The sequence below is a fragment of the Ursus americanus genome, chromosome 18 (assembly GCF_024610735.1).
Source record: "Ursus americanus isolate L20-20 chromosome 18, mUrsAme1.1.p, whole genome shotgun sequence".
Lineage (NCBI taxonomy): Eukaryota > Metazoa > Chordata > Mammalia > Carnivora > Ursidae > Ursus > Ursus americanus.
Window position 1 is genome coordinate 31,675,110 of NC_142144.1, and position 27,297 is coordinate 31,702,406.

Here is a 27,297-nt window from a genome sequence, read left to right on the forward strand (position 1 = left end):
ACTTGTTAAAAAAGCAGATTTGAGAGCCTCCCCCCCACCCCGGGCCACCCTGAATCAGACACTTTGGGTGGAGCCCAGTGTGCTGGAATTTTCAAACCCCTGTCTTGGAGGAATGGGCAGCCTTCAGCTGAGGCCCCTGTGCTCCTAGGCCTACTTTATCTGAGACAAGGGCCAGGCATGCTGGAAGGCCTGAGGCACCTCTGCTCTGGTCCTTGGCCTCCCTCCAGGCTGCAGGATCACCTGGGCCGCCCACACAGCGCAGCTCTTCCATCAGTAGGAGGCAGGAGGGGACTCCTGACAGACCAGACTCTAATCCTGATGGTCCTAGTGCCCCATCCTGTGCCCCAACTTTTATCTGAAAACTCGCTAATGCTTTTAGGTGATTGGCTGTCAGCCCCTAGGCAAGATATGTCCTCTCCTTCTCTGGGCCCTTACCTCCAGCTCTGGGAGGGACCTGGCCTGCAGGCCAGCCAGAGGGTCTGGCCCCATATCCACCTGCCCACACAACACAGCTGTTTGTGGCGGCCTCTTCGGCAGGTGGGGGGGGCATTATTTCCCAGGGTGTGTGTATATATGATATGACTTCTGTACAATTTTAATAGCTGACTGTTTATGTTATTATCTACCAGGGGGGAAAGATGACTAGCTCATCAAAACTGCACTTCATCGATGTTATCATTGAGAATGGAAACTTCATTTACAAATTGAGGCTGTTCAAAGGAAAAAACTAAGCTAGCAGGCACCTGGGTGGCTCCCTTAGGTGGTGAAATGACCTCTAAGGCGGTACAGGAAGAACTGAAGCTTGGGGACCACCAGGTTGGATGAAACCCATCTGGCTGCCTGTTCATTTACGAGATGGCAGGGGGTGAAGGGTGGAGGGTAGTACTGGCTTTGCTGGTACTGGTAGTCGTAGGTTTTTCCTTGCAACCCTGGTCTAGTGCAGTTATGCAGTGGGAGAAGGTCAAGGTCAGGGACTGAACTTGAAGACCTTCAGCCTTCTGAGGCTGAAAGCTCCATGGGACAGACTCTAGGGTTCAAGCAACACTCGTTCCTTCCTGCAAGTGCCCCTGGGGAGGGTTCAGCCCTCCCACAGGTGCTCTGCTGTGCCCATCCCTGTGGAGTGGGGAGACCCCACATGCGTGAGAACCATCACCAGTCAGGGCCTGTGGTTTGCAGGGCTTCTATCATCCCCGTGGCAGTGTTCTGTGGCAGCGTGCACACACCTGGGAGGGCACTCGGGGTTCTCTGTCCAGGGGTGGCTGTAGGGACTAAGACTTCTGAAGAGAAAGTACATGTCCCGCCTGGATGCCCTTGGTCTGCCTCAGAGCTTCTGCCCTCAGGAGGAGCGCTCCTCCCTCTACTGCGGAACATGGAGGCGATGGCTGCCCCATCCGTGCTGGGGCAGGAAGACCCTGGGGTCGCGGATTCTTCCTCCCTAACACTCCACTTTTCTAGAAGGGTCCCCAGAGCTGAGCACCCTTCTGCACACAGCCCAACTCTTACAGGAAAGGAGTTGCCCTGCACCCTGCTTAGAGAGGACGGGAGGCTTGGCTGTGGGAATGCAGTGCCAAACTCAGGGCTCATCCTGGGCTGGGGAGAGTACAAGCCTTTCCGCTCACCAGGGCTGTGATAGCAGGTAAATACACCCCCTCCCAGGCCACGTGGATCCTGGAGCACAGGGGTGAATGAGGGCCCAGAAGGAGATCCTAGAGGTCTCTGGGTGGGAGGTGGGGGGGGGGGTCCTGCCATCCACAGCGACCTCAGAGTCCTCACCAGGGACACTTCCTAGGGCCTCCTATGCAGTCCCTGGGCCTGGTTCCCAAACCATGACTTTAGCACCATGAAGCAGAACTTTTGGGGTGGGAAAATGGAATTATAACATCATCTCTGCCATTTAGGGGGTGGTGGGGGGATTGCGTGCAGGTGATGACATTCAGTCACCCAGCATGGGGCAAGCTCTGTTTTGTAGACTCAGGAAGGATAAAGTCATTTTGCCAAGGTCTTACAGCCATGAGGTGGCGGGTGGAGGTGTAAACCCAGGTTTGTGCCCACCCTTGTAGAGAGGAGACCACCAGCCAGGGCCAGAATCCCCACCCCAACCGCCACCACAGAAGCAAGGAGGTGGATGTATAGGCCAACCAACTCATGTCAAGGAGAGCTCCTTGCAGTCCCCTGCAGTTTTTGTCATGGGATTCCACATTAAATTTTTATTATTTTCTCGGATTCCGAATCTCAAAGCCCAGCTCTGTCCTTCCACACCTGCTCCTGCTGAAGTATCCCAGGATGCTTTGTTTTGGCTGGACCTCTTGGCTGACAGGGCCTGTGGGAGTGTGCAGGTCCCCAGGGCTATTCTGGTACCTCCTGGCTGTGGTTTTCCCCCCAAGGCCCACCTGCCAGGGTTGGATAGTGCCAGGGCAACAGGAGCAAAGGAGTGGAGTTGGAAGGTGTGTGGAACCTTCAGTGTGTAATGGGAGAAGTGAAGAATGGGCTGGGAGGAAGGAAGAATGGTGAAGGCCCTTCATGCCTCTACATTTGGACTTGAACATCAGCAGTAGGGAGCCATGGAGGGCTTTTAAGGAGGGAGTAAGAGATGGTAGCAATCTTCAGCTGACCAGAGTCTGGGAAACCAGCCAGGACATTGCTGCAGTAACTCAAAAGAAAACTAATAAGATTGTAGTTATGTTCTTACAGAAAAATTTCAAGTTCTCTTTGTTTTCATTCTTTAGTTTCTTTATTTAAAAATACGCATCTGTTGTTTTCTAACTGTAATATCGATATGTACTCAGTGCAGAAAACTTGGAAAACCCAGAAGAGCAAAAAGGAAGATTAAAAAAGTCAGCCATAACTGAAAGGTCATTGTTAACATCAATAGCCTATGCATATGATTCACTCAGTGCATATGAGTGAATATGTAGAAACCAGTACACGTTCTTCCAATAGAAACAGCTTCTTTAACTTAGCAGTCCAGTGGCAATGCACTTCCAGTCCAGCAGGTATTCTCTGTCACTGTGACTCATAACAGCTTGGCCACTGGGCCTGGTGACCCCAGGAGCTACCCTGCCTCAGCCACAGTCCTGTGTGTTTTGGACAGCTTCCCCCAGTCCTATGTATCCTACAGTCTGTTCCCTTACTTCCTGTCTTCCAAGAGTTCTGCAAATATTCTGCCCACTGATAGTCTTCTTTATTGCTTTCCAGAGCTCTTATGGATATTTTTCTTGAGAAATCTTTGCCATTTTGAGGAATTGAGGATGGGACAGGAGGTAGATGTATATTCTCTGTTGGAAGTTTCTTCCAGTAGCTGTTGAAAAAATTCTACCCAACGGGTATGTGATAAGTCCTCAAGGAAGCTCTCGCTATTAAACTAGGAGATGGTTGCCAATCTCTCCTGATTACAAACAACAATGCAGGAAACTCATACTTGTATTTTTGTGTGAACATCTCTGATTAGTTTCTGACGATAAATTCCTAGAAATAGCGTGAGCACATTTTGGAACCTTTTGTACACGTTGCCAAATTGTCCTCCAGAAAGATCATACCAATTTAGAGTTGCATAGCGGTATATGACAGCACTCATTGCCAACATTATATATTATTCTTTTTTGATCCTTGGCAATTGCTATTTTAATTTGCATTTCTTTGATTACTACTAAGATTGAATTTCTTTTTTACTAGGAATCTTTCTCATTTCTGTTTCTCCTTTTGTAAATTGGCTGTTCACGTAATTGGCACATTTTCCTATTGGAGTGTTCTTTTTCTTACTGATTTATAAGAGCTCTTTATAAGGTAAGGATTTGTCACATTGGTTGCAGATATCTCCTCATGTTTCATGTGACATTCAATTGTGTTTTTTATGTTACGTGACAATATTGAAAACTTTAGTATTTTATATAGTCAAATTTTATCAAGATCATTTTTTTTTTCATTTTTCATTTGGGCTTGGCATGCTCTTCTCATCCCCCAAATTGTTGTAAATACTCACTTACATTTTCTTCTAGTACTTTTATTATTTCATTTTCCAATTTATCTGAAATTTCAGCATACGACCTGAAATATCAAACTTGTATTTCTCCTGCCCCCATAGTCACTCCATAATTCTTCCAATATTTCATTAATAGATCTTCCCCTGACTCATTTAAAATGCCTATGCTGGGGGGCACCTGGGTGGCTCAGTTGGTTAAGCGTCTGCCTTTGGCTTGGCTCATGATCCCAGGGTCCTAGAATCGAGCCCCACATCGGACTCCCTGCTCAATGGGTAGCCAGCTTCTCCCTCTCCCTCTGCCACTCCCCCTGCTTGTGCTCTCTCACTCTCTCGTTCTCTCTCAAATAAATAAATAAAATCTTTTTTAAAAATGCCTATGCTGGGCAGGGGGGGATGGTTTAAATGGGAGATGGGTATTAAGGAGGGCACTTGTGATGAGCATGGGTGTTGTATGTAAGTGATGAATCACTAAATTCTACTCCTGAAACTATTATTACACTGTATGCTAACTAGATTTCAAATAAAAACTTGAAGAAATAAAAAATAAAGTAAAATGCCTATGCTAATTTTTATCTTTAGAAAATAATATACTACCTTTTTTTATACTTGAGACCAGTTCTGTATAATAGAAATATAATGCAAGCCACATCTGTGATTTTAAGTTTTTCTAGTAGCCACATTTTAAAAAGGAAAAAAAGATACAGGTAAAGTTAATTTTCATAATATATGTTATTGAAGGCAGTATATCCAAAATATTATCATTTCAGCATGTGACACTAGCCATGTCAAGTTCTCAGGAACCAAGGTGGTGAGTGGCCACCATATTGGATGGTGCAGTGTAGGACTGTTCTTGGGTTCTTGTTTCATTTTGTCCCATTGATCTCTTTACTCTGGAATTGGCATCCCCATGTTTGAAATATTATTCTTGTAGAATACAATGTAATATGCGCCCCTTCCTTCTTTTGTCACAATGCCCTTATAGTCACCAATTTAATTTTTAGAAGTTTCCAAAAATGCAATAGGTATTTTTATTTTAATTTTAGTGACTCCAGAATTCATTTGGGGACATTTGACATCTTTATAATACTGAGTCTATCCATTCATGAACATAGAACTTCTCTCCATTGAAAAATTTTAATTAGGTCCTCAGCGAACTTTTGTCATTTTCTTCACACAGATCCTCTCCATTTCACGTCAGGCTTATTTTCAATTACTGCTTTAGGGAAATGGGATCTATTTTCCTTAATATTAAGTTGTTGTTGCTGGAATAGAGGAACTCTGTCGATCAGTGTATCTACATATTTTGACTGGCCATATTGAATTCTTATCACTTCTGGTAGTTTTTCTTCACTTAATTCCCTTGGGTTTTCTAGGTAGACCACAATACCATATGGAAGGAGAATAAATGTGCTTTCTGTTTTCCAGTGTTACAGCATCTTTATCTTCATGATTTTTTATTGAGATGGTACCACACGGTGGTCAGAACAGGAAGACTGCCGGGCTCTCTGATTCTAGCTCAGCTCCTTTCCTGCTGTGTGACCTTGGGCAAAACATTTAATTTTTCCTTGTCCCTCATAATGGAGACATACTCACATTACCTCGGCTGTTGTAGTAAAATAATTAATACATATAGGGCACTTAGGACTTAGAACAGTGACCAAAAAAGCACTCAATATATATTAGTTATTAGTATCGTTATTATTAATGCCTTATTCACTAAACATCTTCGAGTTATATTTAAAAATAGTGATAATAGTGGATATTCTTTTCTTGTTCTTGACTTTAATGAGAATTCTGTTTGTAAGGGATGATGTCTGTTAGAAGAACAGATATTCCTCATCACGTTAAGGGATGTTTTAGGTCTATTTATTCAGTGTTTGACCAGATACACATGCTGAAGAAATCAGATATCTTTTTGGAATCTCTATCAATAGCTCTGTATTTTTTTCTTTCCTCTATTAGCGTGACAAATTATAGTCCTCAGTTTCCATGTGTTCGTTCTGTAATGCATTCATTCATTTGAACTATATTTATGGAGTGCCTGGCGTGTGCTGGGCACTGTTCTAGGCACTGTGACACAATCATAAGTGAAACAAAGTCCCTGCCCTCAAGGAGCTCGTATTCTAGTGTGCGGAGACAGATGATAAAAACAATCAGCAAATAAATCCATAATACGTCAGGTAATAAGTGCTAGGAGAAAAATGAAGTAGGGTAAAGGGGGTAGGTTGTGCCATGTGGGGTAGAGTGACATCCAGGAGAGCTTCAAAGATAAGGTGACATTTGAGCAAACACCTGAAGGCCGTGAGCGGCAAGTCATAGGATATCTGTGAGAAGAGCGTTCCAGACAGAGAGAACAACATGTGCAAAGGTCCTGATGCTGGTGGTGCTGCATCCACATCACAGAGCCCATTATGGCTGGAACAGAGTGGGTGAGAGGGAGTAGAGCTGGGTTTTGCGGGAAGGGGGGCCGATTTCCAGCCCCTACAAGACATTTTTGAGGACTTTGAGTCAGCTGAGAATCTACTGAGTATTTTTTTTTAATTGGGAAAAATTTCACATAACATAAAATCCACCATTTTAACCATTTTAAAATGTACAATTAAGTGGTTTTTGGTATGTATACAATATCTCCTATCTAATTCCAGAATATTTTTTATCACCCCCAAAAGAAATCCCGTATCCATTAACAGTCACTCATTTCCCCTTCATTCCAGCCCAACAGCTGCATATCCACTTTTTAGATTTATGGATTGGCCTATAATAGACATTTCATAGAAATGGAATCCTAGGGGTGGGAAGTAGAGGAAACGGGTGAAAAATGATCAAAAGGTACAAACTTCCAGTTATAAGATAAATGAATTCTGGGAATATAGTGTACAGCATGGTGACTATTATGTGTGTGTGTGTGTGTGTGTGTGTGTGTGTATATATATATACATATATATATATATATATATATACACACCATATTGTGTATTTGAAAGATGCTAAAGAGAATAGGTCTTTAAAATTCTCATCACAAGGAAAAAAATTATAATTATGTGAGGTGAACTTGTGGTGGTGATCATTTTGCAAAGTCTACATATGTCAAATCATTATGTTGTATATGTTAAACTTATACAGTGTCAACTTGTATAAGTCAATAAGTCTATCTCAATAAAACTTAAAAAAAAGGAATCCTAAAATATGTGGCATTTTGTGCCTAACTTATTAATATATCTTCTTTGGAGGAATGCCTATTAAATCTTTTGTCCAGTTTTTAATTGTGTTGTTTGTTCTTTTGCTATTGGGTTATAAGAGTTCTTTACATAGATACTAAACCTGTCAGATATGGTTTACAAATATTTTCTCCCATCCTGTCTTTGCACTTTCTTAATGTGTTCTTTGCGCAAAAGTTCTCAATTTTGGTGAAGTCCAATCTTCTGGTTTTTATTCTTTTGTTTCTCATGTTTTGGTGTCATGTTTAAGAAACCATTGCCTAACCCAAAGTCATGAAGACTTAAACCTGTGTTTCCTTCTGAGAGTGTTATAGTTGTAGCTCTTACATTTACGTCTTTGGTCCATTTTGAGTTGATTTTTATATAGGGTGTGAGGTAGGGGTCCGACTGCATTCTTTGGTGTGAAGCTGTCCAGTTGTTGTATCACTGTTTGTTGAAAAGCCTATTATTTCTTCACTAAGTGGTTTAAAAAGAAAGATTTGATCTCTTACATTTTAAAAGGATCACCCTGGCTGCTGAGTAGAAGATGGTGACTTAGACGAGATAATGAGAACCAATCAGATTCTGGATCATTTTTGACAGTATAGCTGACAGAGTAGATTTCTTGATGGAATGCATGTGTGATGTGAAAAAAGTGAGGCAACAAGGGTGGTGCCAAGTTTTTGATATGGGCAACTGAAAGGAATGATTACTTTTTATTAACTTAAGGAAGAATGTGGAGGAGCAAGTTTTAGAGAAGGAACTCAACAGTTAGTTTAGATATGCCTACTGGGTATCCAGATGGTGGAGTTGACTAGGTAGTTGGATAAATTGGATAAATCCACAGTTACATTAAACCATGTTAGCATTCCTGAAATAAACCTGTCTTTGTTATGCTGCATTATTCTTTTAATGAATTTAATTACTTAGGCTTTTTTCTTTAGTTTATATTTTACTCCAATCATGCCATCTCTAATCAGGTTTAGTTGATGGAGCTATTCTAGTTTTACAGTGTGAATTAGAAAGCTTCCCATCCTTTTGGATGCCCTGAAATAGTTTTTAGAATCTACAAACTAGCTGCTCCTTGAAAATCAAAAAAGGAATCTATGAAATCATCTAGGATTCTGCATCCCCTACCTTACTCTCTACACAAGTCATCTTTTTGGCTTCTGCCTAGCTTCTTGATCAGGTTTATACTTCTTGTGTGGATGTTAGCAACTTACATTTTCCAGAAAAGAGTCCATTTCCTTGAGATTTTCAAATGTATTAGCGTATATTTGAGTAGCATTATGTTTCATTTCTGTGTCTTTTGTCATATGCTCTTTCTCATTACAGATCTGTTTTTCCACTCTTCCCCTTGATTAAACTAGCTTGTTGGCTTATTTTATTGATTTAACTGATATTACCATCTTCAATTCAGCATGCAAAAAACGGTCCCATTTCTTATTTTTCCAAATTAAATTAAACCTGAATCAAGTACGCCATCTGCCCCCAGATTTCTCAGGGTCAGCATCTTGCCTCTCAAAGTGTCACCCTCCTCCAACATGGCCAGTCACCCTGGTGGTATTTCCGTCACCAAGCTGGGCAAGCCTGCACTCTGCAGCCCTTGCTGCCTGCCGCCACTTGAGTCGACACTGGTCACACTGGTGACTGCCACTGATCTGGGTCCCTGGACAAACTTCCATGCATCCTCAAGCTCCTCACTAGGTTCCCAGCTTACAACTTTCCACCCACTGCTTTTTCACGTCCATATGGAGCTCCTCCCAGGAGGCAGGAACACTTTGTCAGGAGTGATCTGCTCGTTTTGCTCGCATGGATCCAGAACCTCTATTGGCTTTTTCTTCTCTGATAGCCACATCCCCAAGAGTCGGAGAGGGTCTCTTTTAGAAACCTGCCCCTAAATGGTCCTCATGTCTTTTGCAGCAGAGTAGAGGCTATCCTCCTTGGAGCAGACGCCTTGGTTAATTCTGGGGGATCCATTTGCCTCCCCTTTAAAGAGTACTCCTCCTACCAGACATAAGCAAGTGTGCCAGAGCTCTCTCTCACTAAAGAACATAGAGCAAAAAAACAGAAGTTAAATCTTCAGTGAAAGATCCTGTTACCTTGTTTTTTTAACCCAAGGAACCATAACCTGGATTTTTATTGGCTCTGCTTCTATTTACGTACTTTCTAATTTGTTTGTTTCCTGCTTTTATCCTTATGAATACCTTCCCACTTTATGTTTGCTTGTTTTGCCATCCTTTTTAGTTTCTTGATTCACACACTTATTTCTTACACTTTTTTAGTTGCTATCAACTGTATTTATTTTTTTTCTTTTTTTTTAAAGATTTTATTTATTTATTCAACAGAGATAGAGACAGCCAGCCAGATAGGGAACACAAGCAGGCGGAGTGGGAGAGGAAGAAGCAGGCTGATAGCGGAAGAGCCTGATGTGGGGCTCGATCCCATAACGCCGGGATCACGCCCTGAGCCGAAGGCAGACGCTTAACTGCTATGCCACCCAGGCGCCCCTATCAACTGTATTTAAGCCAATAAATTTGTCTTTGATTACAGCTTTAGCCAAATCCTATACATTTAGCTAAACGGTATGCCATCTTCATTATAATGAGACTGTCCATAATTGCATTTTCAGTTTAAAATATTAGGTTTCTACTTCTCTAAGTACATAAAATACAGTATAAAACATAATGATGCAATATATATGTTAGCTACAGAAATTAGCACTTCTATTTACTGCCCATCCCTCATCACCTCTAATTTTGTGTTGTTATAATTTGAGTTTTTATTTGACCTTATTCTTTACATTGTGGATATTCTTTTTCAGTTGTTATTTGAGCTATTGATTTTATTTTAAAACTGTGTTATAGTAACTATGATTTTAAGATTCAGATCCATGTTTATATGGCTCCAGTCTCTATTGACGGATCTTTCTCTTTGTCTCTCCACGGCATGAATACAACTTTGAGTCATCTTTGTCAGGAAGACCGTATGGGCTTTATACCTACCTTGGTCTTCCACAGATCTCAGTTTCTCTCTGTTGCTTCTGCTAGGAAATATAGATTTTTATGATCATAATCTTCTTCCATAAACCTCTCTAGACATTACATCAGTGTTGTGATGACGTCTGATGCAATCTGGTTTGATTCTTTTGTAGATAAGCCTTTTTTTTCTTCTCTCTATCCTGGATGCTTGTAGGATTCTTTCCCAATCCTTGGAATTAAAAAAGAAAACACACCATATGTCGATTGTTAATCTATTTTGTCTAACATGTGATTACCTTTTTTATTTGAAGAATTGAGTGCTCAGATAGCAGAAGTTTTCTTCTATTATATCTTTAGTTATTGCTCTTTCGTTTTGGTGTCTTTTTTAGAAAAAACAGTAATTCACACATGAGTCTCTGTCATTTATTCTGCATATTATTATGTTCTCTCTGGTCATTTTTACCTGAGTCCTTGCTGTCATTCTCAGAGGGCCTCTCACCCTTATCGCCCTCTATAGCACCCATCCCTTTTCTCCAGTGGGGTTCTGCTCTTTCCTGCTTCAGTTGCTTCTTAAAATTCTCCTAACTTTATTCATTTCCCGTCATTATTCTCTTAACCCTGCCAGCTTTCGTTTGGTTTTCATCTGTCTTTTATTGCATATTCTACTTCTTACATCTTAAATCCCAGGTCTTCATAATCTCCTTGAGATACAAGACAGAAGCTGCAATTTACTTCTAATTCCTGTAGCAAATCTTTCTGGAGGCGATGTTCTTGCTGTGTGTGCGTTCTTTGTTTGCTTCCTTTCTGTTTTGGGAAGTGTTCCTGGGTTCCATGTGTATTTTAGGTCTCCCCTGGACCTGGTATTTGCTTATAGCCGGGTCAGTTATCCTGGGCCCCCCTCATCGTGTGGCTTAGATGCTATTAGATTCTTCAGCTCAGATATTAATCTGGAAGACTGGATGGTGAAATTTCATATTAGCAGCCAGGGACTGGCAGCTGGTGGTAGGGGTCAGAGGGGGGCATTCTGTGCTGTGAGTGTTTCTCCTCTAATCTGTTGGCACAGCACTGCAGATGTGTACTGTTCCTCCTGGCCTCTCCCCTGTTCTCCTGCTTGTTATGTCTGGGAGATGCTCAGGCCTGTCATGGGGAAAGCAGGCTTGAATGGGCTTTGCTAGTTCTTGGGTCAAATGGCCCAGCCACTCCAGAGGCCATTGGGCTGCACGGGAGGGATGGGCTCCCCAGGGTAGGCTCTGTATCCCTCCTGTGACCCAGCCTCTCCACTGGCACTCGCTCACTCACCCTCAGAGGCTGGGAGGTCGGCCCTGTGAGCATGGCCATCCTCCCTGCAGCACCATGCTGCTCTCCCAGGAAGGAAAGCTATGAGTCAACCTTCAATCTGGTCCCACTGGCACTGTACCTAGCAGAAATTCCTCAAAGTTGGTGGCATGTTGATGGCACTCATTCCTATTCTCCAATGCTGAAGCAGATTCCCCCCTATTTTTATACTCCCTTGGTCCTTTCTGTCACTTTCAGAAGGAGGTAGCTTAGGTGGGAGTTGGACATCTGTGCTCCGCTTTACCATCTTTCCCAAAAGTTTCATAGTTAACATCATTCCCCATACTTTGTACTTTGGCATGCAGATCTATGACAGTTCCTGAGCCTTTCCTTTTCTGTGGCCCCCTTTCAAATCCCTCCTATATCCCGGCCCTCATCATAGCTGGTGCTATAGTTTCTCCCGGGCACTCTTCCTCTCCCTCTCAGATGTCGGTAGCATCCTCTCAATCAGACGAGGAATTCTGTCGAACGTGGTACTGCCAGTCTTGGGGCAGTAAGTGCCGCTCCTTGCCAGGGGCTCAGCATCTGGCATCGTAAACCACATCCTGGCTTTTAGCAATATTGATGGAATTTCCCCACATCCTCCTTTCTCTGCCAGAGTGATGACCTTCAAGTGGAAACAGAGAAGAAACCGTCCCTCTGCCCCCAAGTCCACAGTCTCCTTCCGAAGCCTTGCGTTTCACTAGAGAGCCTATTTTGGATTCCTCTGGCACACCCAGGCCCTCCTGCATGAATCAGCAGACGTGGGCAGCCGGCGGCATGGGAAGGGGTTGCAGAGCCCCCCCCCCCCCATCACTGCTTGGCTGCCCGCCCCAGGAAGACAGCACATCACACAATTTGCCATATCAAGTCTGTGAACAGCTGCCTCCCTACCCTTCGTGGGGAGTCACCAAGCACCGCACATCTGCTCCTTCCGGGGCTGGCAAGAAGATTCCTCCCACCGCGATGCCTGTGAAGTCCCTTCGGGGTTTCATGGGGCAAGATATAGCATTGTCCTGCAGAAAGCCGGACCAGCCTTTGTGAGAGTGCACACCCACGGAGGCTGTTCCACATCGTGTTTCCTCTACCTCCCCTTCTTGACCAATGAGAAATACAACCCTTCATGGAACCTCAGCCATGCTGGACATGTAGCATACGTTCACTTCTTCTAACCTGCCTTACGGTGTGAAGATAAGTTGTGGCTACGCCCCTTCGACAGAAAAGAGAAGCTCTCAGAGGGTTTCCTTGCTCCCTGCAAGTGGCCCAGCCAGTGGGGGCAGAGCCCCATCTCGTCTGGAGCCACCTGACTCGAGTGTGTGCCTCTGCCCTCTCCCACCGTCATCCTACAGGGTAAAATAGAACCACGGGCTCGTTCTTGTAGGTTTAGAGCAGGAGGTCTGCAATTGTGGGCCCATGGGCCAAATCCATCTCTCTGTTTTTATAAATAAGGTTTTATTGGAACACAGCCATAGCCATTCCTTTGCACATTGTCTAGGGTTGCTTTTGCAATGTAGACAGACTTGGGTAGTTGTGACAGAGACTGTATGGCCGACAGAACCTAAAATATTTATTGTTTGGCCCTTTATAGACCAAGTTTGCTGACCCCTGGTTTATGTCACAGGCTGTGGAAAGAGACCTGAAGTTAAATCCCTAGTTCCCTGTTTCTCAGCTGTGTGACCCTGGGCAACTGACTCAACTTCTCTGACTCTCATTTTACTTACCCATAAACTGGTCAAAATTATACCTTTTGAGTTTCTACCCAATGGTCAAGAGGAATGAGATGATACATGTTGTGGGCTCTGCTTAGGAGGGATGCTCCGTAACTGTGAGCTTTCTCACGATCCTGGAAGTGCAGTCTCCACCTTTTCTCTGTGGCTTCCTTTCTGGAACATTCTTGCATTTTTGTCTAAGAATGCTTCATCTTTTCTGATACCCTGTGATATAGATGAAACACGAATGCTTCTCAAGCCTCCTCAGAAGGCTGGGCAGCAGGTGTCAGTGGCACTCACCCCTGGCCGATGAACGGGGACAGGGCACTGTTGGTCTCGTTCGTTCATTCAGCCAGTGTTGACTGAGCCAGGCCACTGTACTGGAACCTAACCGGAACTGAGACAGGAACTTGGGCTGTCTCGGAGCTCTCAGCCCAGGGACAGTTGGACAGGTTAATAGGCCATGACAATAACCACAATCCCAGTGTCTCCAGATTCTGGTCCCCTTTGGAAAACTCCCCTTGCACGGTACACAGTGAATACCTGTTCCCTGGAATTGCTGGATACTGCTCGTAGGAAGACACATTATAAAAACTGCTTAGCTTCACACAGCGTCAGGCCCCACTCCCGGGCCATTGGCCTGCTCAGCACTTTGATGCAGTGTCCACACCAGGACACGGTTGGCTCACCTGACCCGCCAGCTCCCTCCCAGGACACACACTCAGCACCTCTCCAGGCTGAGGCTGGCTCCACCGGCTCTGGGCCAAGGCAGGGCAGACTGTCTTTCCTGACCTTGGAGGAGCTGTTGATCTTAGCTCCTTTCCATCAGTCCATGAGGGTGACATTCTCCCCTAGCCACCTGTACTTGGTCAAAAGAGCCCTCATTCTGTGTGCTGTTTTGGGGATGTTGATAACCCAAAAAAACTTCCAGTTCTTCCAGAACAGGGCCAGGAAAGCATGGACCAGAGAGGGAAGAGCATTCAGGTGCAGCTCATTGGGAAATCCAGAAGGACTTCGTGGAACAAGGGCCATTTTAGTGTGGCTTAAAGCAGCAAGCAGGACTTTGACAGAGGAGAGCAGAGGTCAAGAACTTAAAGTGACTAGTGTATGTGCTTGGTGGTAAAAATGAATTATAAAGGTACAGGATAAAATGTGAGTGAAAAAAATCAGGATGTAAAATTGTTGACACTTTGATGACTTCTACCAAAAAGACCTGTTGCACCAGTTAAGAGCCTAGCAAGAAACAGATGGCATATTCAGAGGACTGAGGTGAAGAAAGTTTACTTTAGAGGAAGTACTTTGGGCAGGACCAGAGGAACCAACTAGGGCTAATGCAGCACCAGAGACTCGTGACCCCCATGTGCCCTGGAGGACAAGGGGAGGGAGTGGTCACTGGAAGCAGGAGGAGGGGTCGCTTGCCCAGGGCTGGTGTTCTCTCCTCCTTGCCTCTGACTCCTGCTGGGGTGTCTGGTTGGCCCAGCCCACCTGGAAGTCAGAGGACAAGGGAGCTCAAGTGATGAGTCCAAGTCCATAGAAGTCACGTTCCAGAAACAGAGTAGCAGGGACAGGCTTGCGGGTGTGGTGAGGGTAACCAACACAGGAAATTGTACTAGTTGGGTTAGTGTGTTGGGAATACGGACACTTGTATCTTACCCTCCTTTTCTCAGACTTGAGGTGAAATTTAGAAATCACTTTGCCAAGTTTAAAGTGTTTGAGTCGAAAGGATCCAAGTGGTCTGAGGCAGCACGAGGATCCTACAACAGAAGAACCCCAAAGCAAGCAGCTGCATTTCTCCAGCACCGGAGGCCTGTCGTCTAAGTTCTGGGGACAAAGTGCTGGTTTGGGCTGAGTCAGCGCACATGGGGGCGAGCCTGACCTGGATCAGGTTCCCCAGGAAAGGGACTCGAGACCTGCAGGAAGTTTACTGGGGAACCCCCACAGAAGGGAGAGCGGTGGACACCAAATGCAGTTGTAACAGGGCCCTAAACAGAGCCCAGGGGGAGCTCTGGAGCTAAGATAGCCCTTCAGGGATGTCCCAAATCAGGCCTGAAGCCTGAGCCAGTCACCAGTGTGGGCTGCCCTGGGGAGGGGTGTGATCTTGGACAAGGCTGCCCCTTTTAGTCAAGGGCAAATCCCCGAGACACACACAGCGGTCAGTAGCCAACACTCCCAGCAGCTGGGAGGATGGAAGGTTCTGGCAACACACCATAATATCTGTTATGGGGCCCTTGGGAATGAGTGAGTCTAGACTAGCGGGCCCAGTCAGACCAGGGCAGCTGAAAGGGCATCACTTGGCCAGGAGTCCCCAAATGTGGCTGTGTAACAAAGACCCCAGTGTGCTTTATGAGACACAGTCCTGTCTCCCTCCCCTCCTCTCATTCCAGAGTTAGAATCTCTTGGGTGGGACCCGGGAATCTCCCAGAGAGGTGCGATGCACGAGTGGGCCTGGACCCACAGCTGTTACAAACTCCGAACCCAAGTGTGTTTGGTGTCAGGGAAGATTTCCAGTTCTGAGCAGTGTCTGCAGAGTGGCTGCTCTGCGCCAAGCCCTGTGCTGGGCGCTGGAACATCAAGGAACCAGGCTGGGCACTGCTTCAGACAAGGGACCTGGAAGAGTTGCAGCTGGTGGCTCGTGTGGGGCTACTGCTCCGTTGCCGCTGTTAAGGACACGGCTTTGGGCAGCATCGATGCGGGAGGCAGGAAGCTGGGTTTCAATCCAGCTCTGCCCCTAGACAGCTGTGTGATTTGGGCCAAGTCCCTTCCTTCTCCAGACCTCAGTTTCCCCTGCTGTCCAGCGAGGTGGGTTAGTGTGTCAGGGTTGTGGAAAGTAGTCCTGAGGGTGACGGCACCAACTCCGCATGCCGGACAGAGGCGTCCCTTTGCAGTGACCTTGGGGCCAGGAGGTAAAGTACATCTCTGGCATGTGCCACCTCCTCCTTTTCACCTTCTCTTCTTGATGCCCCGTCCCTTGGATGTGCCCAGCTCTGCCTTCTGTCTCCCAAATGTCCTGATTGCTCAATTTGTGTCCCACACAGATACCTGGGGAGGCCCCAGCACAGTCCCAACCTTCAGGCCTCCCAGTCTGGCATTGGGGGGGGTGGTGGACACTCAAGTAAATGAGTCCTTCTTGGGTTCTGTCACCGTGGGAACCACCCTGAGGGGCAGTGCTGTCTCCAAACCCTCTTCTCTTCTCCCTCCACCAATCCTCCTGGATTTGGGGGGCAGAAAAACACGAGTTTGGACCTCGGCCCCCGTGGCTTCCTGACTGTAAAGCCTCGGGCAAGCCACTTAACCTTTCAGGTCCCCCATCTGTAAAAATGGTGTCTACTTATTTTAAGGTTGCTGAGAGGGTGCAGTGCGCCCCAGAGTCATGCTGCCAAGCCCCCACGCCTGCTTGCTCCCCGAGGGCTGGGAGCGAGAGGCGGGAGAGGGAAGGCAAGGGGGTGGACTCTGGAGGCAGTTGGCACTTGTGCCTTCTCTTCCCTGCCCCGCCAATCTGCAGTCCGGGAGGAGGGAGGGAGGCCATGTAGACAAAGGAGGAAGTCTTTCAACGCAAGGGCCATAGGACGTCCGGGCAGATTACTAAGTGGAGGAGAGAGAACCCACTTTGGAATATAGGACTGGAAAGAAAACCGCACGTGAGAGGGACAGCGATGCCTGAAGGCACTGAGGAGTCCTTCAGCTCCGCCTTGCACTGAGAGGGGGACATGGAGCCGTGGCTCATCCAGCTTCGTGAGCTGCCTGGAGCAGCCCCGTTTCTGCAGGGTGAGACTCTGCACCGGCTGGGCTGCCCTCGACATCTGCGCCCCTGTAACTGGAGTAGAGCGTCCAGAACCCAAGACATTCCTCAGGGTTCCAGCTGTGTCCCCTGCCCCTCCATCTGAGGCCCGAATACCTACTAGAGCAACCGCACCTCTGCTTGTATACGAGCAGTGAAGGGAAGCTCACTCTCCTGCTGCAGACGTTCCTTCCGTCCTTGTTAGAAAGTTCTGCCCCTGAGAGGGCCGAAAGCTACTTCCTGGTTGCTTCCCACACAGGTCGTGGCCATTCCTCAGGGGCCCAGGAGCCATGCTGGTCCCCTAGTCTCGGTGAGAGCGCCTCAGGATATGTAGATGGGACTTCCTGTCCGTGCGGCCCCCACCCCTGGTCCTCTGTGCAGCTCCTCCAGTGCCAGGGAGCAGGGGAGGAGCTCTGCAAGCCCGGGAGCACCTCTGCACTCCCACTTCCTCCAGTGCTGTCCGGTGAGGTCTCTCTAATGTCACTTCTCTTAGCTGGATGATATCGCTGTTTTACTAATATCTAAATCTTTCTGTAATTGTTGGTCTGGGTCCCACAAGCTTGCTGTCATTAAGGCAATGAGGGCTTTGTCACACGAAAGCAGCCAGGCTCTGATGGCTGATTTCTTTCCCCCACAGCTCAGCGTGGTCTGACTTCACAGAGCTCACAGAGCAGAAGTGGCAGGCGAAGGGAGGACCTGGCTGGGGGTGCATGTATATCCAAGAAGGGGACTTGGGCCTGGTCCCGCTTCCTCAGGCAGCCCGGTGCTGGGTGCCGAGGGTCCCAGAGGGAGGGGGTGTGGACCCTCAGGACAGTTTCTGATTCGCTGGAGAGAGTGGCCTTGAGCACAGGACTGTGCAGGGTAAAGGAGGGGTCACCACCAGCTTGGGAATGAGGGAAGGCTTCCTGTAGGAGGAGGTGTTTGAGGATGTGTGGGATTTTAAAGTCTGAGCCGATTTATGAATTTCCTATAAATCATCACAAACAGTTTGTTATGTTACAGCAACAAAGCTCAGAAGTTCAACATCAGTCCCACTAGGCCAAAATCAAGGTATGGACAGGCCTGATACATTCTGGAGGTTCTAGGGGAGAATCTGATCCCTTACCTTTCCCAGCTGCTAGGGGCCAGCATCATTCCTTGGCTCATGGCGCCGTCCTCCACCTTCAGAGCCCGTGGTGTGGTTTGTCACACACATCTCTCTCAGACCTCTGCTGCTGTTGTCAGGTCTCCTTCTGCGACTACCTCCCTCTTTCCCTCATTATGACCCCTAGGATTACACCAGGCCCCACCTAGATAATCTAAGACAGTCTTCACACTTCAAGGCCCTTCACATAATCCCACCTGCAAAGTGCCCTTTGCTGTGTGAGGTAAAGGATTCTAGGAATGAGGATGTGTGCATCTTTTGGGAGGGGACCTTCTTCTGTCTATCACACTTATTCTTTGGAATTTCTAAAACTATGCAAGGCTGGGTGATGGGAAGAGGGACTTGAGAGCCAGAGAACCCTGGTTGCCGTGAGCCATCTGTCCCATCCCCTGCCCCTGGCCCCCATGCAGGTTGGTCTAGGGTGTGCTGTCGCCCTACAAGTTCTGGGAGATGGGCCCCCGAGGAGCTCGTGGGGCACCAGGACTGAGGAACATGGCCTACTGGCTTTCCCCCTCCCTCTGATGGACTGCTGTAACTGGGCGGTGGTGGCAGCGGCTGAAAGGCAGAGGGAGATGTCTTGGGTGGATCTTGGGTACAGGAGCCTGTCACTGGGCAGCTCTGCCAGCTGGGCTCCCTGTTTCCAGCCACAATGTGGGCTGGCCAGACGTCCGCCGGCAGGTAGGAGCTGTCCTGAGGGTCTGATGTGCATGGCTACGCAGGCTCAGGTCACAGGTCCCCACACCCTGTGCCATAGTGAGGACAGCAGGGACTGCCCCCAGGAACTCTACCTGCCTGTTATTTCTTTGGGACAGACAAGTGGCTGTCAAGTAGAGGGAAACCTTACCTGTGACGGGAGGTAGAGGCCAGACAGGAAGCCCGGCTGCTCCACGGGATCGTGCTTTGGACCCACAAGGGGCTGGGTTCCGGGAGGCCCCAAATGTATTTGTTTCCATGGCTGCCACAACAAATCACCAGAAATTGCATTCCTTAAAGCAACAGAAATTCATTTTCTTACACTTCTGGAACCAAGGGTCTGCAATCAGGTGTCCGCAGGGCCCTGCTCCCTCTGAATGCTCCCTGGAAGGGTCCTTTCTGGCCTCTGGCAGGTTCCACGAGTTCCTCGGCTTGTGGCTGCCTCTCTCCAGCGTCTGCCTCTGTCATCACGTGCCCTGTCCCTCATGCCTGTGTGTCCCGAGTCTCCCTCGGCCTTTCTGTCACAAGGACCCTTATCATTGGATTGAGGGCCCACCCAGGTAGTCCAGGATGGTCTCATCTCAAGAGCCTTAAACTGATTACATCTGCAAAGATGCTTTTTCCAAATCAGGTCACATTCACGGATTCTGATGGTTAGGACTTGGACACACCTCTGCGGGGGTCACCGTTGGCTCTGCCGTGTGAACACACAGGTGTCTTCCCCACACGTGCGGTCTTCACGTGGGCACAGCTGCATGTATGCCCACGGGTATTTCCCTGTGCAAGTGCCCCGTGGGTGCAATAGAGCTAACACATGTTCACTTGGGTGTTTGCCCTTGTAAAAAACTTTCACTCGTGCTCAACTCTGATTATAGCTTATTAAGAGCTTACATTTATAGAAATCTGAAAGCTAGATGGCCTGTTTTTTAAAAGGAATGCTTTCTTCAATGAATGTTCATCAGGTTTAGAAAAGTGGAAATACAGCCACATGGAATGTGGGAATTTAAGTGCATGCCCCAATCCTTTGAAAGACTTCAGAGATGCAGAGGGGTACTTCAGAAAGGCCGAGCAGGGGCAGGTGGAATTTTGAAACACTTGTTTTCTTGGAACCACATGTATTGGTGATTAGAGAAAATTCTCTTCACTTGCATCCCAACCAGCTTCTCCTTGCACACGTCTGATGACAGGAGCTCACTACCTTCCAAAGCAGCCTTCTCCATCATTAGAAAGTACTTTTGGCTTTGGGCCGAAGTTTGCTTTCCTGAACTGTTTACCTGTTGGCCCCTCGTCTGCCAAGGGGGTGCCCAGAACCAGGTGCCCTCTCTTCCACATGAGAGCCCTTCAGAGTTTGAACCTGGCCATCACTTCCTGCCTTGGTCTTCTCTTCTGCAGGCTAATTTTTTAATTAGTTTAAATTAATGGTGGTTCCTGGGGAGCTCCAGCCCCAGTAAAAGTGACCTGAATTATTCCAAGATTTGAGTGTTTCAAATGCCTGTTTATCCTAATTAGCATCTTAACTACAGCGGTGCCCTCTGCCTCTAACGAGCCACATTTTAACATGTTCCATATTTTAATGGATTTTATTTGAATGAACTGTTTAATCAAGTGAAGACACATTTCATGAATGAATAGAAGTAAATCTATAATTATACACTTTAGTCAGGTAAGAGGAGTGACATTTTGGCACAATCCAGGGCTATATATAGCGAGTGCATTTGAATGACAAAGTAGGTTACCTCCACTTCCATAGGAGAGCTGGGAATTCGCTATGCTCTCAAGTTCATTTCGTAACCTAATTAGAATTTTCTAAGAGTTGTAAAGTGCATGTGGCGCAGATCTGGTTCTCCCCACCTTTACTTGGATCTCTGACTTTCTAGATGATTCCTCAGCTGGTGCAGCAGCCTCATTAGGGAAGGTGGCCGGGGAACTCCTGGCCATGAAGCCAAGTATCCGAGGGTCTCCGACGCTCCTCCAGTCATCCGCCTTGCATTTCATGGCCTTCATCAGAGACTTCGCTGCTTGGGCGTGTGGTCAGACAGTGACCACTTAGAGCTGTAACAACGCTCTGCTTTCCTCCTCTGCCTTTCTTACTGTCTCTTATGCCTTCTCCCTCCTTTCCTTCTTTCCGTTCTTGCTTCTGACATGGTCAGGACATGCTCCTCACGCTGGGGGCCAGGAGTAGCAGGATCTGGGGATGGAAGAGGAGACATAACTATGGGATGGGGCAGGAGAAGGCAGGGGTGGGGTGAAGGAAGCCATAAAGGCAAATGGTGCCCCGGACCTGGGGAAGGTGGGTACAGTGACGTGGGGAGGGGGGCTTTCGGGCAGGCTGACAACCCTGCTGTGAGCCTGGCAGTCCTGTTGCTTTTACCCCTAAAATGTGTGGTTCCCATCTTTAGCTGCACGTGGGAACCACCCGGAGAACTCTAAAAATGCTGATGCCCAAGTGCTAGCCCAGGAATTCTAATTGGTTTAGGATGCAGCCTCGGCATCAGTATTTTTAAAAATTCCCCAGGTGGTTCTGATAGGTAGTCCAGAAGGCTCTGGGTGACTGTAGCCCCAGCCAATACCTTGACCACAACCTCACAAAAGTTCTGAGCCAGGACCACCCAGATAAACTGCTCCCACATTCCTGACCCATGGAAACAGTGTGAAATAATAAAGCCACAGAGTTTGGGGAAAATTTGTTACACAGCTGTGGATGACGAATACAGATTATTAGTTGCCCCAAACATACCCCTAAGTGGGTCACTTCTTGTATCCCCACCAGGGCCTCTGGAATTTCTCACCTGGTTGGTTGATGGGGCTGCCTCCCTGGCCTTCCTGTGTCCCTCCTGCCCCTGCCCCTCACTGGCCCCATGGCAGCCTAAAGCACAGTTCATGTCACCTCTCCGTGAAACCTTGTCCTGGCTTCCCACTGTGCGTAGGCTCACGACTAGCATCTTTAGTGTGAGTTATGAGGCCCTTATGGCCTACTCTTCATTTCATGCCCACAACCCTCCTCCCTCCCTGGCCCGTGCTCTGCTTTAGCCCAGCCTGGCTCTTCTAGCTTCCCTCCTGCTCTCTCCCACCATGGGACCTTTGCATGCATGGCTTCTCAGCCTGGAGTCCTTCTCCTGCGTTACCTCCTGAGCTGGGTCCGTCTTCTCCATTACAGCCTCTCCCAGAGCAATACTCCCGAACTTGAGAGTACTCCCTTGCCTTGGTAGGTACCAGGGTGGTCATCTGATTAATGTTCCTCACGCCCACTAGATAGAGACCCAGAATGTGAATGGTTTTGCTCAGTATCAGAGCCCTAGTACCACCTCACATGGTGCATGGAATAGGAGAGATGTCAATATCATGAATGAATGTATGAATGAATGAAACAAAGAAAGAATGAGCGAGTGAATGAATGAAGGAGAAAATGAGAAAATCAATGAGAGAGACTGGCAGGAACAAACGGGCCCCCATCTAGAATAACCAGAGCACTAGGTAACTGTCCAGAAAGAGACTCAAGCCCATTGGCAGTGACTGGGCATCAGATGGAATTCCAGCCCCAGGAATGAAGCAGGAGCCCAGACTAAGAGCCTGAGATCGAAGACAATCTCTGGCCAGCTGACATACCTATTCCTCTGGTCTTTTCTTCCTCCAACCTGTCTGTTTCTCCCCCTGCATCTCCCAGGATAGATACAGACTGGCTGTGTCCCCGACACCTCAGTCAGTTGGAGGAGTGAGGCCAGTGTGATGGCTTCATTGGAGTGACAAGTCCCCATCTCCCCTTCCACCACAGCCCCGTGACCCAGCTGGGAGGGAGATTGTGTGCATACCTCCTGGGCCTGCTGTTCAGATGGTTGATCTGACCTCATGGGGTTTTCTGCCTGCTCACCCTGAGCAGGACGGCTTTCTCCCAGAGCCACTGATTCTGCCTAGCTCTTGACTTCTTTCAAGATTTTGGACTTCCCTAGAGCTTAAAGTCTGAGCTTAAATGTTAAACTTCTTGGATTTGGATTTTAGATTCCCAAGGCTGCCTGGGACCCCTTAGGAGACATTGTTGTCATCCCTTGTAACCTTTATACTCCCCAGCCCTCTGTGTCCGTGGCCTCCCTAAAGGGTCCTTCGTGTCGTACATCTTCGGCCAGTGGACTGAATAGCCCTCTGATCCACACTTCCTCAGGAGTTATATCAATTCTGTTGTTTCTTTTCCATGTTTTGATTCCTTAAAAATACCATTTATTACTGATTTCCCCCATTTGCTTTCTCTAAAGAGGTCCATTAAAATAAATACTTGAGCTGAGCTCAGACTTCTTGGTGCTAAAATTACGGTGGCTGAACGCACCACCATCTGTTCTGACCTGTTCTGGCTCATCAGGCTTCCAGAACTGTCCACAGCTGGCAGGATCCAGAAGAGCCAGCCTGGGAGCATGCTGAGAGCACAGGACTGGGAATGACACTTCACTTTCCTCATTTGTGAAATTAGGGACAGAGTGAGATGACTTCTAGGGTGTTTTAGCTTTGTTTGTTTTGAGCTCTGACTGCCTAAAAAGATAGTTTATTTGCCCTAATTATAGACAGTTTTCATGCACATTCTTATTCACAGATAGACACCCCAAGCCATAAGCCTGGGCACAATCATTCCAGCTTTTAAGCCAAGTAAAGAAGTTGAGAGTTTACAAAGCCATTCTGCATCCTCAGTGTTTTTGCTGGGCCCCGAAACAACCCTGTAAATTACATGCTGTGTTGTGCCCATTTCAGAGGTGAAAAGACTCAGCCCCAAAGGAGCTCTAAGAGTTCCCATGAGCATGTGTGGCAAGCAAGCAGAGGGCCGCTCCGCATGCCGGGTAGCGGGTGCACCAGCTGCACTGCCTCTAGCCAGGGTGACTTTGCACATTTTCCATGTCTAATAATTATTGTTGCAACACCCCCTGACACACAAAACTAAAAACGGGGCTCCACCTGCATCCCAAAAAGATTTGTGGCAGCAGACATAAACTGTAATGCCAAAGTCAACTTTGTTTGTGTAATCAACTAGTTCCCAGTCTTCCTTCAAAACAGAAGTAAGAACGAAGGATGGACAGGGTTCACCCTGACTGCAGCAGCTTCGTTCTTTGTACAGAACATTTACCACAGAGTGTTTCAAGCATTCGGGAAACACAGAATAGCAAACACCCATGGACTCGTTACCCAGAATTAATAAATGCTCAGATTTTGTTCTGTTTATGTCATATTTGTCTTAAAGAAATAAAATACAGCAGTTCCCACTGAAACTCCATCCACTGTGGTGGCTTCCCAGTTACCGTCCTGCAACGCTTGGGGCCGGCTTATTCCAAACACTTTGATATATGCATTGGAAGACTCTACCAATGGTTGAAACAAGAAGTGCTGCTTTTACTGTGATAAAATACACATAATGTGAACGTTTTATACATAACATGAATTTTAACCATTTTTTGAAGATTTATTTATTTATTTATTTTGGGGGGGCAAGGGGAGGGGCAGAGGGAGAGGGAGAGAGAATCCTAAGCAGACTCCTCACTGAGCGTTCTCTACACAGGTCTCAGTCCCATGACCCTGAGATCATGACCTGAGCCAAAACCAAGAGTTGGATGCTTAACCGACTGCACCATCTAGGCGCCCATCCACTTGACCATTTCAAGTGTGCAGTTCAGGGGCATTAAGCACATTCATACTGTTGTGTTACCAGCACCGCCATCCATCCCCAGATCTTTTCCCTCCTCCCAGACAGTCACTATACCGCTCAGACACTAACTTCCCATTCCCTCCTCCCCAACCCCACGTAGCCACAGGTCTACTTTGTCTCTATGAATTCAACTCCTGTAGGTACCTCATATAAGTGGAATTAGAATATTTGTCCCTTTGTGTCTGGCTCCTTTCACTTAATGTAATGTCTTCATTTCGTCCACATGGTAGCATGGGTCAGACCCTCATTCCATCATAAGGCTGAATGATGTTCCATTGCATGGATACACCACATGTGTTCATCCCCTCATCTGTTGATAGACTTCTGGGTTACTTCCATCTTTTGGCTTTTGTGACTAATGCTGCTGTGAACATGGGTATACAAATACATCTTGAAGACCCTATTTTCAGTTCTTTTGAGAATATACGCAGAAGCAGAATGCTGGCTCATAGAGTGCTTTATGTTTCACTTTTGAGGGACTGCCATATTGTTCTCCACAGTGGCTGTGCCATTTTGTGCACCGGGAGTCCCATTTCTCTATGTCTTCGCCAATGCTTGCTGTCTCCTGTTTTTTGATAATAGCCATCCTAATGGGTGTGAACAAGAAGTGCTTGTAAGGACCATCTCCTCCTAAGGAAGAAGATACCAAAGCCCTGAGACAGGGAGAGTCACACAGCGAGGCCGAGGTCTCAAGCAAGTCGGTGACAGAGCAGAACCTAGAACCTGGGGCCCCTACCCCACACCTAGTTGTTTTTAGTGAAACACACAGCCCAGTTTCCATTGCTTTCTGTCAGCGGGTGCTCAGCCGTGGCCACAGGCCGGATACAAATTTCAGATTTCTTTGGTTTGGCGTTACTTTGTTCTGTGTGTTTAAATAATTCAAAATCTAGGGGCGCCTGGGTGGCTCAGTCATTAAGCGTCTGCCTTCAGCTAAGGTTATGATCCCAGCGTTCTGGGATCGAGCCCTGCAATGGGCTCCCTGCTCAGCGGGAAGCCTGCTTCTCCCTCTCCCACTCCCCCTGCTTGTGTTCCCTCTCTCACTGCCTCTCTCTCTGTCAAATAAATAAATAAATAAATAAATCAAAATCGTGTCAACATTTTAAGATATGAAAGGATCTTATATTTTTAAAAACCTAGATTTCTGAATTCTTCCCCCTAGATCAGAAGATCTAGTGACCCCAGACTAGCACTGTGACACAGCATGATTGGAGCAGCTGCTACCTTAGATGGGACATGGGGTCACCCATTTGCCACTGTCCCCACCACTCCCTGACATCCTTCCGCACAGACTGCTTCACACACTGGCCGGACCCGGCAAACCCCAGAGTTTGCAGACCTCTGTTCTCCAAACACATAGATGTTAGCTGTCTGCATGTCAGTGGACAGGTAGTTACGTGAAACAGCCCAGGCTGGTTCCGTAGCCCCTTACTGTTTCCTCTGTTCTGCACCATCTGTCTGAGTGTCTTATTATTACTTCACACTAGAAGTGAAATAATATTGCAAATAAATAATGCAAAATACAAATAGAGGTGTATGTGAACAGTCTGACTCGGAGACCGCGTGATAGGGCAGAGAAACACCAGCATGAAAGGCCAGAGATTCGGATGCCCGTCTTGACTCTCCCAGGAAACCCCTGCACAAATCCAGTCTGCTGTCCTTGTGTCCCTGTGTCACCTGCCCGGTGAGATGGGTCTCACAGGGCCTAGTTTATAATGAAGGGGAAAGATCGCTCCTTTTGCATTGTTGGTGGAGAAAACCAGCCCAGTTGAGCTGCTTTCCTGGGCTGACCCCTCTGAACAGACCTTTCCTGTCTTTCCCGTGGCTGCCAGCACACCCACCCACTGCTTTCTCTTTGTAACAGGTGAGAAACGACCTGACTGGGGTTCTGTATGGTGAGGACATCGAGATTTCGGACACTGAGAGCTTCTCCAACGACCCCTGCACCAGTGTCAAAAAGCTTAAGGTAGGTGTGGCTGGCCACAGCCTGGAGGACAGACGGACACTGTGCCCTGGGCTTCCCCACATCCCTGACTCTTAATACCCTTGAGTTCTGGCTGTCTCATCTCGTCCTGGCATTTCGCACGTGGGGAGAGGCGCCCAGACGCTGGCTTCCCTTGGCTTCACCCTGGGTTGGCCAGCCGTGACCAACAGCCTGGTTGCTGAGTGCACAGCCACATGGAGCTTCCTTGGTGATTTTGTATCTCTCAACTGAGCCTCAGAGGCAAGCAGGGTGTGAGTTATTACCTTCTTCATTGCGAAGAGGTTGAGAGAGAGGGGCTGTCTTGCCCAAAGGCACAGCGAGGAAGTACAGTTGTTGGGACTGAAAGTCTAGGCTCCTGACGCCTCTCGGTACACTCACTCGAGGAATGGAAAGGGCCAACTAGAAGTTTGCCCAGCTGTAAGTGGTCTCTGCCGTTTGTCTGCTCATCCCACAAACACTCTCAACCAGCTTGTTTGTGCCAGACTCCTCCTGGGCTCACTGACACAGTCAGGCCTGCCCTTGTCCTCAGGTTGCTCACAGCTGGTGAGAAAGCCAGTTAACTCTCTGGGGATCGGGAACAGAGGGGCCTGGGAACAAAGGGAGGAAGTGACTCATCCCGCCTAGGGAGAGGGTTCAGACAAGGCTCCAGAGAAGCATTTGCACCTGGCCAGGGAGGAGGAGCAGGATGGGGGCCTGCAGGTGCCCAGCAGGGAAGGAGGGCTGAAGGTAAGAAGGCAGAGCGACCATGCTCATCACGCAACAGGGACCAGCAGGAATTCCACAGAGCTGGTGTGTTGGGGCTGAAAAAAGAATTTGGAGCCAGGTTCCACAAGCATTGAAT

General features: G+C 47.5%; 1 protein-coding gene across 2 annotated transcripts in view; it reads left to right on the forward strand.

Annotated features, from left to right (window-relative positions):
- GABBR2 (gamma-aminobutyric acid type B receptor subunit 2) overlaps window positions 1-27,297 on the forward strand; it is a 336,632-nt gene that overhangs the window by 141,555 nt on the left and 167,780 nt on the right. For both annotated transcript variants that reach the window (XM_045780604.2, XM_087869533.1), the window contains exon 4: window positions 26,337-26,438. In XM_045780604.2, coding sequence (XP_045636560.2) covers window positions 26,337-26,438 — 102 coding nt within the window. The remainder of the gene's footprint in view (window positions 1-26,336; window positions 26,439-27,297) is intronic.